The sequence below is a fragment of the Botryllus schlosseri genome, chromosome 5, assembly GCF_051294905.1.
Source record: "Botryllus schlosseri isolate E-star chromosome 5, Bs_hap1, whole genome shotgun sequence".
Lineage (NCBI taxonomy): Eukaryota > Metazoa > Chordata > Ascidiacea > Stolidobranchia > Styelidae > Botryllus > Botryllus schlosseri.
The window spans coordinates 8,800,317-8,815,726 of record NC_137240.1 but is presented as its reverse complement, the minus strand read 5'-3'; the positions used below and the strand labels follow the sequence as shown (position 1 = coordinate 8,815,726).

The window sequence follows — 15,410 nt, the reverse complement described above, 5'->3', positions numbered from 1 at the left end:
CGTCACAACGAATCGGCAAAGAAAACTTAGTCAACTATCTGTAACTATACCTTGCCTGCGACTTACAAATGACGCTTACCGCCAGACAATCACCTTGCATATCAAACACCGAACTTTGCAGTTTGCCCCCAGATTTTGACTAAAGACAACAAATGCAGTGTACTCCATTTACAACCACTAGAGCGTGTAATCTCAACAGAGCATCCCTCACTTCGTACTACCTATCCGCTAGATAGCGTTTCTTTCAGCTGCTCTCACACTCGCGGCTAATACCGGGCTGGGTGGTTCGGTTCAGTTCAATTCATTATTTTATCCGATCAATACACCACATTGCGGTACATTGGAAATATAGGAAGGCATCGAAACGACTGGAAGTAGTCTTTGAAATCATACACACACCTGGGCATAGGCGATGTAAAGAGGAGCCATGAACAACGTACATTGTACACTGAATGAAGAGTAAAAGAAATTAATACAAATGGTCAAGCGACAAAATGAGGTGCCATGTGACGGAAGGTGAGATCGATATGACAGGTCGTATGGTTTGTTAGACTTGAGAGATGACTATAGTGTTTATTCCGTAGAAGTTGCTTGTATTTCGGCTCGAATGTGGACACTGGACATTAGGGCTGTTCAAAAATAACTTTTTTTCTGGATTCCAGCCATTCAGTGATTAAATTGTCAGGTTACCCTAAAAAACGCTGCACACCAAATTTGGTTCAATTCTAACTAGTAAAGAGCTCCGCGGATCCAATTAAAATTTTTAATTTATACACTAAAATAAAAAAAAAATTGAGTTTTTCGTTGATAATCCTCGGATTATCCTTGATTAGTGGATAATACGAGGATTATCAACGAAAAACTCCAATAACCCCGCTTCTACCGGTTGGAATTAAGTCAAATTTGTTTTGCATCGTCTCTGAAGACAGCTAAACAATTTCATGGGGTTGACAGAAAAATTTGAATTTTTTTTTAGAAATTTCCTGTTTAAATTAAAATTTTTAATTGGATCTGATGAACCCTATACTTGTTATAATTGGACCAAATTTGGTGTGCAACATTTTTTAGGGTAACCTGACAATTTAATGACTGAATGGCTGGAATCCAGAAAAAAAAGTATTTTTGGACAGCCCTAATACTGGACATGCTCGATGACTGTGAGAACAGTAGGCCTACCTAAAAGAGTTAGAATCATTGGTCTCTAATGCGCAAAATGACGAAAATCTCGTGGCCGGCCACAGCGTAGGGTATTTCGTGGCCGGCCATACTGATTCATCGTGGCCGGCCACAAGTTCGTGGCCAGTTAAAGATTTTTGAAGCTCTGAAGTATTGAAGCTCTGTACTTCCAAGAAGCTCTTTAATGATTTTTGCTCATCTAGTTTGATTGAAACTGTCCTCTTTCAATCACTGTGAATACCTGAAGCAGATCATCTCAAATTGCACTGCGTCGGTTTGGTTTGTGAACTGTTATTACACTAATATCGCCAGTTATCAAATTATATTACTAAGTCTACTACTTGATGTCGTCGGGAAGGATATAAAATTTCATTTTTTTGGTGACCGAAGTCATCCCAAGTTTATTTCAGAAAGAATTGCAATACATACAAAGGTAAAAGTAAAATAGAATATATAATATTTGAAAATCTCACTCACAGTTTCTCAGCATACACACGCATGAAAGGGAACAGACACAATAAATATTCAATTCACTCTCATATTCATACTCACACTCACACACACTCGGCGTATCTCGAACAGTTAGAACATATACAAGAAACAGTGATTTAATGTACACCGTTTACTTGATGACTTGAAATTGACTCGTAAAATATGCTCCCAGTCACGAGTCGATGCACATTTCTGAAGCTTCGAGTCGAGTCAAGTCAAGTCATGTCATTTTTTTAAAGTGACTCGAGTCAATTCAAGACATACGAAAAAATTGACGCGAGTCTGACTCGAGTCAAGTCATGACCCGAGTCATCCCAACACTGCATTCCGGTCCATCGCGAGACATTGTATTCTGTCAAATTTCAAATGTCACTCTGTGTTTATGCCTTACTGTTTTGACGATGCGTAGGCTATAGTCTTGCAGTTCATAATTCATGTTAGCATCTAAAACTCCCCAGATGTTGGAGATGATATATGCGACAAATATATACAGAAATAAATACGATGCATCACATTACCACTCCTGCAATACTTGAACATACGGAGTGGTGTATAGTGTATACCATGTGCACATAGAACAATAATGTTCAGTGAGTTTTGTTTTAGATGTTTGGAGCTACGACATTAACCCGGAGGTATATCAACTATCAAATTCCGTCCGAGTTTACGCATTCGTCTCTTGCGTAGTGAAGTCTTTCGTCTGAAAAAAAGAGGATGAATGCGAGTACGTACATCGACAACAAATAAACAGTTCAGCCAATAGTAAATGACCACGCGGTAGAAATGGAAATATCCCGATGCTGATAAACGTTACCCAGCTTCAGAGGCGCATGATGCTCCTACACACGCACGGTGTTGTCGGAATTTACAACGACGTATGGTAAGGCCTATCTATCTATAGCAGTGTAGCGGGGGCCCCTAACCTTTATTTACACGAATGATCCCTATGAAAAGTTGTAAAAATGAATAGCCACCCTATAATCGTCCTCTATGAAAAATTTAGAAACGTTCTTTTTATTCAAAATGAAAGGTGTACACCGTAACCGGTTTAGTTGGAATGATAACATAATATAAATACAACACGCAATAAAAATGATAGTACATTAATCAATTATATTAAATATTCACCAAATGTAACGGTTGAGCTTGTCTTTGCTCTGACAATGTCTTAATTGCTGGTTTGCGGTGGAGGAACGAAAGTAAACTCAATACCAAGATGTGGCTTAATGCTGTACTAGTATTTTTATTAATTTCTATTACATTTCTTCCGTTATAGTGAAGTATACTTCAACACGATGAATTTTGTCAAATGTTTCATGGCTCCCCGTCAAAATGCACATGGTATTTTGGAGAAATATAGCCTATTGCAATCAGGAGCAATTATCAGTCAATCGTTAGCACTATTGTAATGCATAATGGCTGATATGGTGAATGGCGATGCAAATAGTTGAAATGTTCGAAATTAAATTCTGCTACAGGGTATGTATCGCCCGTTTGCGAAGACAAAGCAACTCATGAAAATGATGCGAATCTACGCAAATACTACTTTCCATGAACAAATTTGAAACGTAAAAAGGTATAGTTTGTCTTTAAAATCGCTTGAAGTATAAGTAGGCTACCCCAAAACGTAACAACTTTAGTAAGTATGGCATTGGAGAAGTAGTAGAACTTCGTTACTGACCAACTCTGACGATCTACCGCAATATTAGCCCCATAGTGTTAACATTGGCAGTGTAATGCATACATCGCTTTTAAGGCTTATACGCCTCACTCACAGTTGCTGTAATCCTGTCTCTTGAGGTTCTCTGCGACATTGCTAGTTTGGATAGAGTTCTGTCTCTGACACCAAGCGCAAGCCAAAACGAGTCGCGGACTGCCGGCATTCTCCAGTAGTACACTACCGGGTTTAATATCGAGGTCAAGAAACTGAAAGTCATCGCGATCTGCGAAAGAAGAAACATATGCCAAGTTTGAACTGTTTTCAGGATATAATATCCCACAGTGCATGGTAAACGCAGAGTACAGTACAAAGGAAGTGCGGGAGATAGCGTAGTAGTGAGCATACACGCCACTCACTCTGACGGATTGTCTGGGCTCCCCCACCCCCGAGAAAGACCCGATGAAGCACGTGCTCAAAAAGAAAGCTAATGGAAAGAGCAAGATAGACTTATGGTATAAAGCAGAGGCGGGCAACATACGGCCCGCAGAGAGTTTCTACCGCGAAAGTGAAATTCTAATCTGAAAGTACAATTGAATAGTATATTCATATTGAAATGAACCCGAATATTTTCGGCTGACACTCATCAGGGGTAATCGTCAGCAACCAGTAGAGATTGGAAAGAACAATGTACATCAACAATCGTAGAAAACGTGCATCACGCTCGGTGAAAAGATCGCCCATGATCGACTCATCCGCTCAAGCATGATGCTAAGCGATTAAAGGCCAGAAACCATGCCATTGGCAAACATTTGTTGGATAATACAGCTTGTTCAAAAAATTATCGAGACGACCGATTTCGCGTCATCTGAATGGGCCGCTCACACTTTCATCTGTGCGCCTTGGGCTTGGAGTCGGCCTTTATTAAAATACATTAACCCAAGCTTTGTCTACAGAAGGAGCTTTGTCTACAGAAGGAGTTCGTGTACCACCTTAAAATGGTACATTGAACGCTCTCTTATTTGTGATTACATTCCAAGCTGGTGACGTCATATTTTGTGAAACGATTGTTGATATACAATGTTCTTTCCAATTTTCTACTAGTTGCTGACGATTACCCCTAACGAGTGTCAGCCGAAAACATTCTGGTACATTTCAATATGAATATACTAGTCAATTGTATATTGAAGTTCTGTACCTCCAAGAAGCTCTTAAATCTGGGGCCCGTATTCAAGAAACCTTACTCAGTGCTCAAACTCATTTTGCGTCAACATTGCGTAAGAATCGGTATTCAGAAAGCGAAGCGAGAGAACGAGTTTGAGTTCGACTGGAGTCTAACTTGGCGCTCTTTCGAGTTCTACTTTTGTGGTTATGGTATTCAATGACGATCTGAGGTTGGAGTCGATCTCGAAATGCGGCGTTTGAGCAAGCGTTTTCCGAGTCAAGTCGTTGGCAGACTCAAGGCCTTACCTTTTTTACGGTTTGGCCCTGAATATATTGCGGAAATTGCGCTGTGAGTATGTTTGGTGCCTGAATTCACAATTTCAACTGTAATATATAGCACCGTTATAAGAAGGAAATCATGTTCTAGCGCCGTATGGCTTCATCGTTGGCTGCGTAGGCTATTCCCAAATCGGCGGACATTTTCATCAGAAAGGTTTCCGATGGATTCGCAAAATCCGTTAATTCCTCACAGCGCTCTGTTTTTTCACTTAATATAAAACGTAGCATCAGGATATGTAGAAACGAATGGAGGATGAATGTTACTGAAAAACCACACACAAGCTGTTGTCTACAATAGCGATCCTCCAATCCTAGCAAGAACCGAATCCTCGGCGATGCGTACAAATGCAGTACACCAGTGCTTTTCAACCTGTGTGACGGTTCGCACTTGTGCGAATGAAAAAAATTGCAGTGCGAATGACGAAGGTGGTGCGAATAGTGCGAATGAAAATCCGGATCAAGTGCGAATGACGAAGGTAGTGCGAATGGTGCGAATGAAAATCCGGATCAAGTGCGAATGAAAATCGTGATTAATTGCTAACTTATCTGACGTGGAATAATTCAAATGAGCCTAATAGGAAATTTAAGAATAGTGTAACATTTGCAGTTGCGACGCAATTGTAAAAGCTTAATACGACGCACCACTAATCTCAAGCTGTAGTGAATTAATATTCCCGCACTATAATTATTACGTAACCCAAAGCCTGGTTTGGAAGCTGATGTATTGGCAGTATAGAGATCTCTACAATCTCTATAGTGGCAGACATACAGTATATCAGCGCGTCTGGGCCTTCGCCAGGCTGAAAAAAATGACGTCAAATTGACTTTCTGCTTTCTTTCGCTAAACAATCACCATATTTTCGTAATAACTGTTCGATTAGCGCGAGGCACGAGGATAGTAGTAAATACCATCATTACACACTCACATTTGCAAGTTACTGTAACGAAATTTTTTACCCCTTCAAGGGTTATTAAAGTTTGGACCGCAAAGGGTATAATTTTGGGTCGACACGGTGCTAGAGCTATCTGTTAGTATGTATGCAATAATTATTGAATTTATTGCAAAAAATACTGCGATCGTTTTTACATATCCAAGATCACAGTGTTGGGTACTATAGCCAATAAGCGAGACACGCAATAAATACGGCTTCATCACGAGAATTCTTGATAAGATTGGTTCGACTGTTTTATTTCTGGAAAACATGGTCGAATACCGTTGGGATGAACTAGTGTAGGGGTGTGCAACGAGCGAATTCAGGCCTATGAGACGCATTCATTTCGAGGCCAACCCTTTCCGCGTCGGGGCACAAGAAGACGTAAAGTTTTGGCGAACAAACCGCTGGCGACCGACAAAACCTCTGTCTAAAATGACCGATGCTGGATGGCCGAACATTTCGAGATGGATTGGATATGCTCCGTTGTCGGCACGGAATATTCCCGTTGTTCTGAGTAGACAGTGGTACAACTGCCATACGCAGAGGAATTTAATTCCCCCTAATGTGAAATCGCGTGCGTCAGACATGTTTTGTAGAGCTATGATGGTAGAATTGTGGTGTGCGCGTTCTGTACGTCATACATGTCCGTAAAATCGTAGCATATTAAAAATAAATTCCTTTTCATGGGTAAGGCTCGGGTCGCGAAATGCCACAAAAACTCAGATTTTAGTGGTAGTCTAAAAGCTGCTTACCTGTATAAACTGTCTCAAGTTAGATTGAGCTAAAGAGTAGAACACACAGTATCGTGAGTTATTTGCTATTCTCATAAACTTGCGAGACAGAAGTTGGAGCAACGTATCCTAAGGTAGCGAGTTCTAATGTGCCTACTCTCCTTGATCGTTTTGCACCTTATGTTCCAAAGACACAGGACAAAAGCCTCAACACAAACATGTGAGTTTGACATCCTTTCGACAAACTCGAGCCTCGCGAGACCTTTGTGTCAGCTCTCATAAACGATTTCTGCCAGCAAGCATTTTTCACTAGCGAAAATTACGCTATATTTTGGATAGGAGTGCAGAACAGATTTTAAGACCAGGCCAACCAATCACTAGTAGACGTTGTTATACAAGTTCCCAACGACATTGTTTGGCTGAGAAGGGTTTTAGTGAAATAATTGAAAGCAATACAAGCGAAAAAAGTTGCCTTTTTAATGAGACAATTGATAGCTTGAGCTACATATAGTTGCCAATTTGTTGCGCATCTGAACAAAATGTTGTTAAGTAGGCCTTTCTTCATCTTCTTTTTCTTATAACAATTTTCGATTAGTTTGTGCGAATGAAATTTATTTTACAAAAAAAGTGCGAACGGAGCTCAAAAAGGTTGAAAAGCACTGCAGTACACGATGGTAGATGACCTGGCGCTTTACGAATGTACGCAATGTTAGATCACAGCAATACAGTTGATAAAACCGTCCGTCCCTGTGTATGGCGAAAATATCAACAACGCGGTACCAATACCCATCATCAGCAATCCAATAAATAGCTTGTGCTTATGCCTGAAAACTTCAGGATGAAGTCTGGTGTTTCATTATTTGAAAATATTTGCTTTGGCTACTACAGTATGTCAAATAGTCATGTTATTGAGCGGTGTTATTTCGTCTATACATCCGGCGTATAATTCTAATATAATGTGTTGACATAATTGAAGGCAATACCAGGCAACAACATCATATCCAAACCCGCGGATTGCCAGATCGCGAGCAATTAACAAAACCGCAGATGTCTGCAAGCAGTCATCAAGCTGTCTAATCTATCGAGTAAAGACTCGAAACCGAGCAAAGCTCGAAATCCTACCCGAATACCAAACGATCTCTCGAATCGAGCTTGACTCAGCCTTTGCTCCGTCGAGCACGGCTTGAGTTTGAGATAGAGACGTGTTTCTGAATACGGGCCTGAATGTGTTGATAAATTTTATGCGTCACAGAATGAACCCAAGTTTGCCAACCTGGAAAGATGGACATGAAATTACTTACTCTGTTCGGGTGTACATATATTTTCGACCGTGAACATTAACGAGACAAGGCTACGTTCCAATATAACTGATATTAACGTGCAGTTTTTACTAAGGGGTCTACATACAACTAGCAGCCAGCGTCCAAATAACTTGTTGACAACTCTGACCGGCCACAGATGTCCGATTGACTTCAACAGTTACTGTTAATAAATTCATTAAATAGGCTACTGTTTTGGTGTCTATGCTTCAAACTTAATGTTCAAATTAAATACGACTTATTCCTTATATAGTGGGATAAATACGCGAATAATATATATATTCTGTAATCCGGCCCGCCAAGTGCTTAATTTTTCCATATCCGGCCCGCCGACCGGAGAAGTTGCCCGCCCCTGGTATAAAGGATCACCTATAGTAAATATCAGCATCAAAAAAGTGTGGAATCGGGCACTAGGTCAAGGTGGATGCCAGATTGAAAGACCGCAACTGGCCGTTTCGGCGTCCTTCTATTTGTTCATTACATGTGTGTCTTGCGCCTTGTGTGACATTGTTAGGGCTGCATTTAAAACAAATGGTTGTTTAAAACGAAATCCTTCTAAGAAAACTCAATTGTGTTTTTTAAGCTGTATAATTATGCCACAATCGTGTAAATACTTTCTAAAAAACATTTTGTGTGAGCCTACTGACGGTTACCAGCCGATATAGCCGACGTGTACGATATGGGATCGTTGGAACCCGCGAAATAGTCGGTTCAACAGCTATATAGTACGTAGGTATAGTTTGGTACGGATTTAATGTTCTGATGATCATTACGGCCGACCGTCAAAATACTGAATGAAGATGTACTCCCGATGAAAGATATTTTTGGTCAGTATATGATAAGGGTTGGAAGCCTATTTCGTCTAAGAAGCTATATTTCATCTGTATTTTCAATTGTTAATGTCAATCCACTATGGCACCCCGATTGAATATTCCTGACGTCATGGTTTGAAAACAACAACAATATAAACAATTAAACATGCTTTAAACAAGGGCCATGTTGTGAACATGTTTGGTCTATATTTACTTTCAAAATTTCAAGATGCATCATCGCGATTAGGCAAAATGACAATTGAAACCACTAAGGCGCAATTTTCGATAACATATTCAGCGCAGTTACTGTGAATGCTATTGCACGCGCTTCGTATGACGATTTCACACAAAAAATTGATGCAAAAAACGTTCAACTCAAAATCAAAAGTAGAAAAAGTAAGAAGTTTTGCCTGGAAATTGTTGTAAGAGTAAATAGACTAAAAGCATGAACACTTTCGAGAAGTGGTCCCAGTATAGGTCAAAACTACTTGAATATACTTGGAAAAAGAATTAATAGGCTACGCTGTTACTGAACACCGCTAACTAAATTTATAAAGCGATGATTCGCACGTCGTGCAATAATCACGTCGGAACTGAACAAACATATGCGGATCACTCGGAGATATAAATTTACGGTACGGAGAGAACGCTACCGATCACATGACTGTGCGTTCTTCTTACACCTCCATTACTCGTTTCGTGACGGGATCTCATTGTTAAACCTCAATAATTGCAATATTTACGCCGCAAATTGTATATTATAAAATTGCTCCTAACTAGAGGAACGTTTTTGCGGCCACTTTGTAATAAATTGAACTCAAATTCCACGATCGATCTTGAGAAACGAAGCTCCGTTGTTTATTTAAACAAACGGCGTAAACGATGTAATGTCCAAAATACAGCAAAACAAAGTATAGACCGTGTAAATAGTGGTTTTAAAATAGTGGTCGCCTGTGGTTATGTAGAAAGAAGTGACCTATAAAGAAAGGAAACCGAGAAGTCAACATCTAGCAACCATACATAAAAGAGCGTAACTAAGAGCATACTGACAGCAAACTGAACAAACAAGGCCTGATCACTAGGGATGGTGCGAATGCGAACCCCCGAAAGGTTCAGGTTCATGTGAACGCTAATTTTTCTGAAGGACTCTATCTCTGTGTGAACGCGAACGTGAACCTCTGACGTCACGAGACGCCACATTGCTAATTCCTATATATATATCAACTGGAACAATCAAATGCCATAATAATCCTATAATATCGATATCCTCTGTCGCTTCGCCAACAATTTCGACGATGACTTGCAAGGTAATATAAGGTTACGCCTTACCAGTATAGGCCAGCCCGGAGAACGTATTCAGCATCTGACTATTGCTACATTGATATTGGGCATAATGTGAAGCTCCTTTCTATACTTGCTATCCGTATTACCCCATATAAAATTATACAGTATGGCCAACACCCTAATCGCACGGATTCGGTTTTATGATACAACAGACATATCAAATCAAGATGGATCCCGTACGCCTGCTAATAATATTTATATGAATTTCATTGATTCGTTGAATAAGCCTCATTCGCGGACTACCTACATGTAGTGAAATAAAGCAAGTAATATTCTTGAGGTTGTCGTTGTCAAGGTGCGTGCTCAGCTCGCCTGCGCCATGCATAGAGTGGTCCGAAGTTGAAATGCAAAGAATTTTAACCAAATATGTTATAATGATGTGAAAAATTGTAATATAAGAAAAAGGTTCACAATGCAGAACCTATACCAAGGTTCTTTTGTGAATGTGAACTTCCAAATTTTTGAGGTTCACACACAGAACGCGAACGTGAACCACACGTTCACACCATCCCTACTTAATCACCCTTTATAAAGTAGAGTCACGCGGCGCGCGTTTACTTAATAAATTACTACTGCAAATTACTGCAGAAACATATTAAATATAAACTCTTTCAATTTCGCCACGGCGATACAGGGTAAATATATCTTAGGACTAGGCTACATGGGACACTGTCATACTCACACACGCGGCACGAATGTGCTTACCTTAAATGCGCTGATCAGAGGTACGGAACGAGCGGTAACGGCAAAGTCCGCGATGAGTAAGCCCGCCACTGGCGCATGGCAGACGAAGAAAAGCGATAAAATGATGACCATGGTATTGAAAACCTGTCTCTCTCTTTTTATATGACCCGAACTTGTAGCCGCATTTAGAGTGGCGTTCAAGCTGAAAATGGGTAACCAGCGTCACGCCAGTATATTTGTGTTTACAGTATGAGACCACAAAATGATACGGGACTGTAACTCCAGGAATCTGGCGAATTGGTTCTGCATATATTTCAACTGCTGATGCCAAGTGCCTTACCCTGTGCGCACGGCGGTGTATATTGAATAGTAGTTCGCCGTCAAGCAAATCATAGCCAATATCAGCAAACACGCCACGAGAAGTACGTACGCCTTCCGGAATGGAAAAACTACTTGTGAACAGTCTTTACCCAGCATGATCGTGTCTGTTATATAAAGCAAAACATCACTACCCTTGTATTACTTCGATATTATTATCACCACATCTTCGAAGCGTAACGTAAATTTTGCATTACCTTTTAAACATAAACCTACCGTAGGTTTCGTTTAGGCAGTTCCATCCGAGTATAGGAGGAAGAAACAGCACAACAAGTGGAAATGACCAGGAGAGCGTGATACTCATAATAGCTCGTTTTTTCGAGACGTTTTCGATTTTCATTGCTTTTCTTATCGCGTACAGTCTGTGCGATAGAAACGTTGCGTATGTCAAGCCTTCTTATAGGCCTCAACACAATTATAAAATAAGATGATGAGCCGATAATTTACGCTCACTTTACGTGACTCATATCAGTGGTTCCCAACCTTTTTCGACTCATCGCCCGCTTATTAAGCTTGGCACAAATTTTCGCCCTTCAGTATTCACGGATCCGAAAAAGACGATATGTAAACAAGAAATTTTATTCACCCAACTCTGGTCATTTTCCCGAGTAGGTGCTCGAAAAACCGTTTCTACTTTCCGTTGAGTTGACCTCTTTTCGCATCATAAGCTGAATAAGCCGTCTTCACGTGGATTTTCGCCGTGTTAATTAAATATATCTCACTGACATTTTCGCCCCCTAACGCTCCCCAGTCGCCCTCTTTGGTATTTTCTCACCTTGTTTCTCGGAATTACTGGGGGGCGATATCGCCCACGTTGGGAACCACTGACTTCGATGAACGACCGCCAAACTCTATGAATACCTCAAGCTCCCGAAATTCACCATTCCTCCTATGGACGCCGCGATCGATACCATCCAGATACCGCAAAGAACCAACACCCAGAATTTGTTGCTAGTAAAACGCAGATAAATATCGACGCAGTGGAACCATAACAAGTGAACTCCAGAAACTAAATCAGCACCTGTGACAAGAACAACCGTATACCAGATATTAGATATGTACGGATCATGCTTTTTTGATATCCGGGTCCGGTCCGGTTCGATAAAACGGAATCCTGTTTCCGTTTTTACTGTTTAAATCAGAAGCCAGAACACAGACGTCACGCTCTAATGCGGTATTATATATAACAATTGTCACCGTGAGTGTTTAGACATCTTCAGAGATTTACACCATTAAACATAACTATAAACATTCAACTAAAAGTACTTACAAGCCAGGTGTATGATCAAATGGGTGAAATTGGGATCTTGTTTCGGCCATTTCCTCGCCACGACGTACAGAACGAGTAGGTTTTCGAGCAAAATGATACAGCTTAGTATACCAGTCACAGGCGCCAATATAGACAGAACGGTCGGGTCGATCGATGTAATAGCTGGCGGTAAATCTGAAATGATAAATTCCTACTTGATGTGCCGTGTATTCAAATTAGCCGTCTGCACCAAACTATAAAAATACTATCTCTTTCTATTTCTCCCTTGATATAACATTAGGTTCTCCGTTCTGAGTGCAGTTTGTCTCTTAGCATTTCACTGTGGATATAATCTGCTTCTCGAAATCTTGCCGTATGCACGAAGATTTAACATAATACTACGCCGCGAAAGTGATGATGAATCGTGATCATAAATCCACTTATAATACACCAGTTAAACTGAACGCCAAAGCGGTTTGTATCGGTACTCACTCGAGGAATTTATGACGCCTGTCGATTCCATGTTGATTCTGCAGATCGATGTATATCGCTCAAATATATGTTTCACTAAAAAGTGATATCTTGCATTACTTAGGATTTGTCCGAAGAAAATCTCCACGAAGTTTAGTCCAGAGTCAGAGTCTAACTGAGAGAAACAGGAAACTCGTGGCTGATATATGTGCAGTATACATCTGCGAGACATAAAAAACCAACCACTGAACGAGTCTTAATTATCACAAAAATTGCTGATTCCGAATCAACACGCGATTACGCGAGCATGCATCGTCACTGCATAATCATGCATGAACATTTGTATCATATATACGTTTTAGTTTAGCGCACTGCGCCATTCAACCCCCATGGTCAATGGTCAATAGGTCATGCATAATTCAATTACACGAGAATTATGCATGATAAATGTCGAGCATGATCATGAGAGGTGATTGTCTCAGCGTAATGACTCAGTTTATACGAAAATCGCAGGAAGATAAAGGGAGCTGAGCTTCAATGTCGGCACAAAATGCCTCACTCAAAAAAGAAGCACGGAAGCAGGAAAGAACTATGGGAGAAATAGCCGCATTGGAAGGCGCCTGAGAAGCGTACAAAATCAAAATATCTGTGACCAATACAGTGTGTATTAACCGTAGCACAAATGCAATAAATAGGCGATATGCCCGAATAGCATGTGAGCAATAAAAGAAGTTCATGAGCATAGGAAAGTTATGGAATGTACGGATTTTGACTGTGCGATAGAATTTGTTCGATGTAGATGTAGTTTCTCAATCGTCGACATTAGTCCATGTGGCATGTTTTCCTTCGAGTACCATGCTATATAGCAGGGGCGGACAACTTCTCCAGTCGGCGGGCCGGATATAGGAAATTTATGTACTTGGCGGGCTGGATTGCTGAATCGATACATTATTCGCCCAGTTATCAACACATATAAGGAATAAATCGCATTTAATGAAAGTATTTTAACGACAGCAACGTCAATTCACAGACATTTCTCGCCTACAATGACGAAGACAATATGGATTTGAGAACAGCATTGTCATACAGGCGCCTCCATGTCTCCTTCTCTCTGATCAATTAGCACACGGTGCAATCCTAAATTATGATTTCAAGGCGTTCGATAAGCCCGGTACCCCAAATTTACCAAGATATCAATTCGTTAGGGTTGAGTGAATCGTAAATGCCTATAATGCTTCTCGCTTCGACGAACTTACGAGCAAGCTTCACTCTCGCACGCAGCTCACACAGTCCACACACGTATACGTATAATATGGCATACAGTAGCGTTACCATACGTCCTCTTTTAAGAGAATTTGTCATCTTTTTTGACTTTTTTGAAAATGTCCTCGGATGACGCCCATGTGTCCTCTTTTTTGAGATTTTGTCCTCTTTATTGAGAATTTTGGTTGAATATATGGCCAAATCGACTTAGATACAGTAAATCAGCACGAAAGTGACGCTCTGGCGGATATTTCGGGAGCTGGGCCGGAAAGTTGACCTTTTTTTTAATTTATTTGTTTATTTTTATTTTTTTTTATTTTTTTTAGTCAACCAACTGATAATGTGAAAGAAAAACTGTATTTTGGGCCAGAGCCAGAAAGTTGACCATTATTTTAGTCAACCGACCACGAAATGGGAAAATTTACCATTTTTTCAGGATTTTCCTCCGGTTTTGCAAGTCTGAAAATTTTGAAAAAGTGTCCTCTTCTCAGATTTAAAAAATATGGTAAGTATGGTAGCATGCAGTCACTAAAGTCTGACGTTTAGGCAAGTAGTAGAAAAGCTCGGCAGACTGGGTCCGCGGGCCACATTATCATGCAAGACGGGACACTGTCCGCGGGCCGGATCCGGCCCGCAGGCCGTATGTTGCCCGCTCCAGCTACATAGCGTCATTGATAGGGTTGTGTTTAAAACAAAAATCAATTTAAAACAAACATACTTAAAACAAGGTCCATGTTTAAAACATGTTTTTTATTTTATTTTATTTTATTTTATTTTAAAGCCATGACGTCATGCATATTCAATTGTGACGTCATAGGGGATCGATATTCACAATTGAAAATGTAGGGTAAATATAGCTCCTTTGACGAAATGGGCTTCCAACCCATGTCGAATACGGACCAAAAATATTTTCAACCAGGACTACAACGTCTTACAGCATTTGTACGGTAGGCGGTCATCATCATCAGAACATTCATTCCGTATACCTAAGATCTATATCTTCGTACTATAGCTGTTGAACCGGCTATTTCGAGGGTCCCGACCATCCTATATAATATACGTCGGCTATATCGAGTGGTAATCGTCGTCCGTAGGGTCATAAAACATGTTTCTGGAAAGTATTTACACAATGGCATTATTATACAACTTAGAAAAACACAAATTTGTTTTTTTTTACAAGGCCTTTGTTTATAACACTGTGTAAAACATGTTTTAAACAAAGTGTCAATCATTTGATTTAAAGGCAACCACAGGTAAATGACTTTCACGACTAGGCGTGCTTAAATATTTGTGACTCCGACTCCATTATGCAAGAAATTAGTTAAACTTCGACTTAACAGCACTAGCTTCAAGGTAATTGAAAAACCACGTTAGAGCTTGATAATCCCAGATTATC

General features: G+C 40.2%; 1 protein-coding gene across 3 annotated transcripts; it reads right to left on the bottom strand.

The window, feature by feature from the left end:
* Nucleotides 1-1,538: 1,538 nt before the first annotated feature.
* Nucleotides 1,539-15,116, bottom strand: LOC145438935 (sphingosine 1-phosphate receptor 2-like). 3 transcript variants are annotated; one of them, XM_080316334.1, is made up of 9 exons: nt 15,001-15,116; nt 12,773-12,847; nt 12,302-12,475; nt 11,893-12,052; nt 11,248-11,393; nt 10,994-11,138; nt 10,675-10,855; nt 3,444-3,611; nt 1,539-2,368 (listed from the first exon to the last, which is right to left on the bottom strand). In XM_080316334.1, exons 2-9 carry the CDS (start codon nt 12,801-12,803, stop codon nt 2,333-2,335), a joined length of 1,041 nt encoding a protein of 346 aa, XP_080172460.1. In that variant the 5' UTR covers nt 12,804-12,847; nt 15,001-15,116; the 3' UTR covers nt 1,539-2,332. The 3 variants fall into 3 exon arrangements, with proteins under 3 accessions (XP_080172460.1, XP_080172461.1, XP_080172459.1); XM_080316335.1 differs by lacking the exon at nt 15,001-15,116 and adding an exon at nt 12,872-12,974 and having other exon boundaries at nt 12,773-12,810; XM_080316333.1 differs by lacking the exon at nt 15,001-15,116 and having other exon boundaries at nt 12,773-12,985.
* Between the last annotated feature and the right edge of the window lie 294 nt (nt 15,117-15,410).

What these genes read in the sequence shown, in the direction of transcription:
- LOC145438935 (XM_080316333.1), bottom strand. Translation starts at nt 12,983, where the DNA reads ATGTCTCGCAGATGTATACTGCACATATATCAGCCACGAGTTTCCTGT. An exon ending in AGGCGTCATAAATTCCTCGA is followed by an intron (nt 12,476 to 12,772) that starts GTGAGTACCGAT and finishes TTATCATTTCAG; the next exon opens with ATTTACCGCCAGCTATTACA. An exon ending in TTTGATCATACACCTGGCTT is followed by an intron (nt 12,053 to 12,301) that starts GTAAGTACTTTT and finishes TTCTTGTCACAG; the next exon opens with GTGCTGATTTAGTTTCTGGA.